We start from the raw sequence: 817 nt of genomic DNA, 5'->3' as shown, positions 1-817 counted from the left end.
GAGGTGAAGAGGCAAACGAAACCACGCCAGCACGGCGGCTCTGCGCTCCATGGGAACCACTCGGCCTTGGAGAAAACTCACCGCTGGGAAATAAAGCCCGCAGGCTAGTTCTAGCAGAAGAAAGGCGAGCAGAGATTCCCTCGGCCGAGGCTGGCCAGGCACAGTGGAGAACGTCAGCATGAAGAAGGAGAAGAAAGCTAGCAGAACTGCTAAGCAAAGCAGGTGACCAGGTTGGAGTCGATACGGAGCCGACGTGGCCAGCCGGAAAAGCGTGGAACCAGCCATGCTGGCCGCCATCAGACAGGAAAACACGATTCCTAATGGCGGGCCATGTGGGTCCAGTACAGGAGTCCAAAGAAAGACAAAAATATAGAGGACGCTTTCGAAAAGCGCCTGAACGCCACCTAAAAGCATAACACGGCGGTCCGACAGCAAGCAGCGGAGTCCATCCAGACAGCTTCGCCAAAAACGGGCCCATGTTGACATTTGCATTTTGGGGGCATTTAGAGGGTTGAGAAGAGGGCCATTTTTGTCTCCACTGGCACCTTTTTGCCTATCCTCCTGACCCCATTCGGACAGCACAAACCAGGCGCATGCGGCAAGGCTGGGGATCGCCAAGAGAAACGGAGCGACCGGTCCCAACCCAAGCCATTCGGCAAACAAGTTCGCCAACAGCCCGGCACCGACCGCCAGTCCGTGATTCCAATCTGCGACTTTACCAAAGGTAACAGGAATCCATTCTTTGGGAAAGTCATGGACGTCAACGTGACCATGCACATACCAGGCCTCAAACACAGTGGTTAGCAAAGAGGTGGAC

At 55.2% G+C, this 817-nt stretch overlaps 1 protein-coding gene across 1 annotated transcript; it reads right to left on the bottom strand.

Annotated features, from left to right (window-relative positions):
• Positions 1 to 6: 6 nt before the first annotated feature.
• Positions 7 to 810, bottom strand: LOC107735492 (molybdate-anion transporter-like; the record flags this gene model as incomplete). The annotated part of the gene is made up of 1 exon (XM_016547154.1): positions 7 to 810. A coding segment is annotated over one exon (804 nt), but the record flags the coding sequence as incomplete, so codon positions are not given.
• Positions 811 to 817: the final 7 nt, after the last annotated feature.

Source organism: Sinocyclocheilus rhinocerous, unplaced genomic scaffold (genome assembly GCF_001515625.1).
Source record: "Sinocyclocheilus rhinocerous isolate Xijiao unplaced genomic scaffold, SAMN03320098_v1.1 C36093792, whole genome shotgun sequence".
NCBI classification, from domain to species: domain Eukaryota; kingdom Metazoa; phylum Chordata; class Actinopteri; order Cypriniformes; family Cyprinidae; genus Sinocyclocheilus; species Sinocyclocheilus rhinocerous.
The sequence above is the reverse complement of the archived record's forward strand: the minus strand, read 5'-3'. Positions and strand labels throughout refer to the sequence as shown.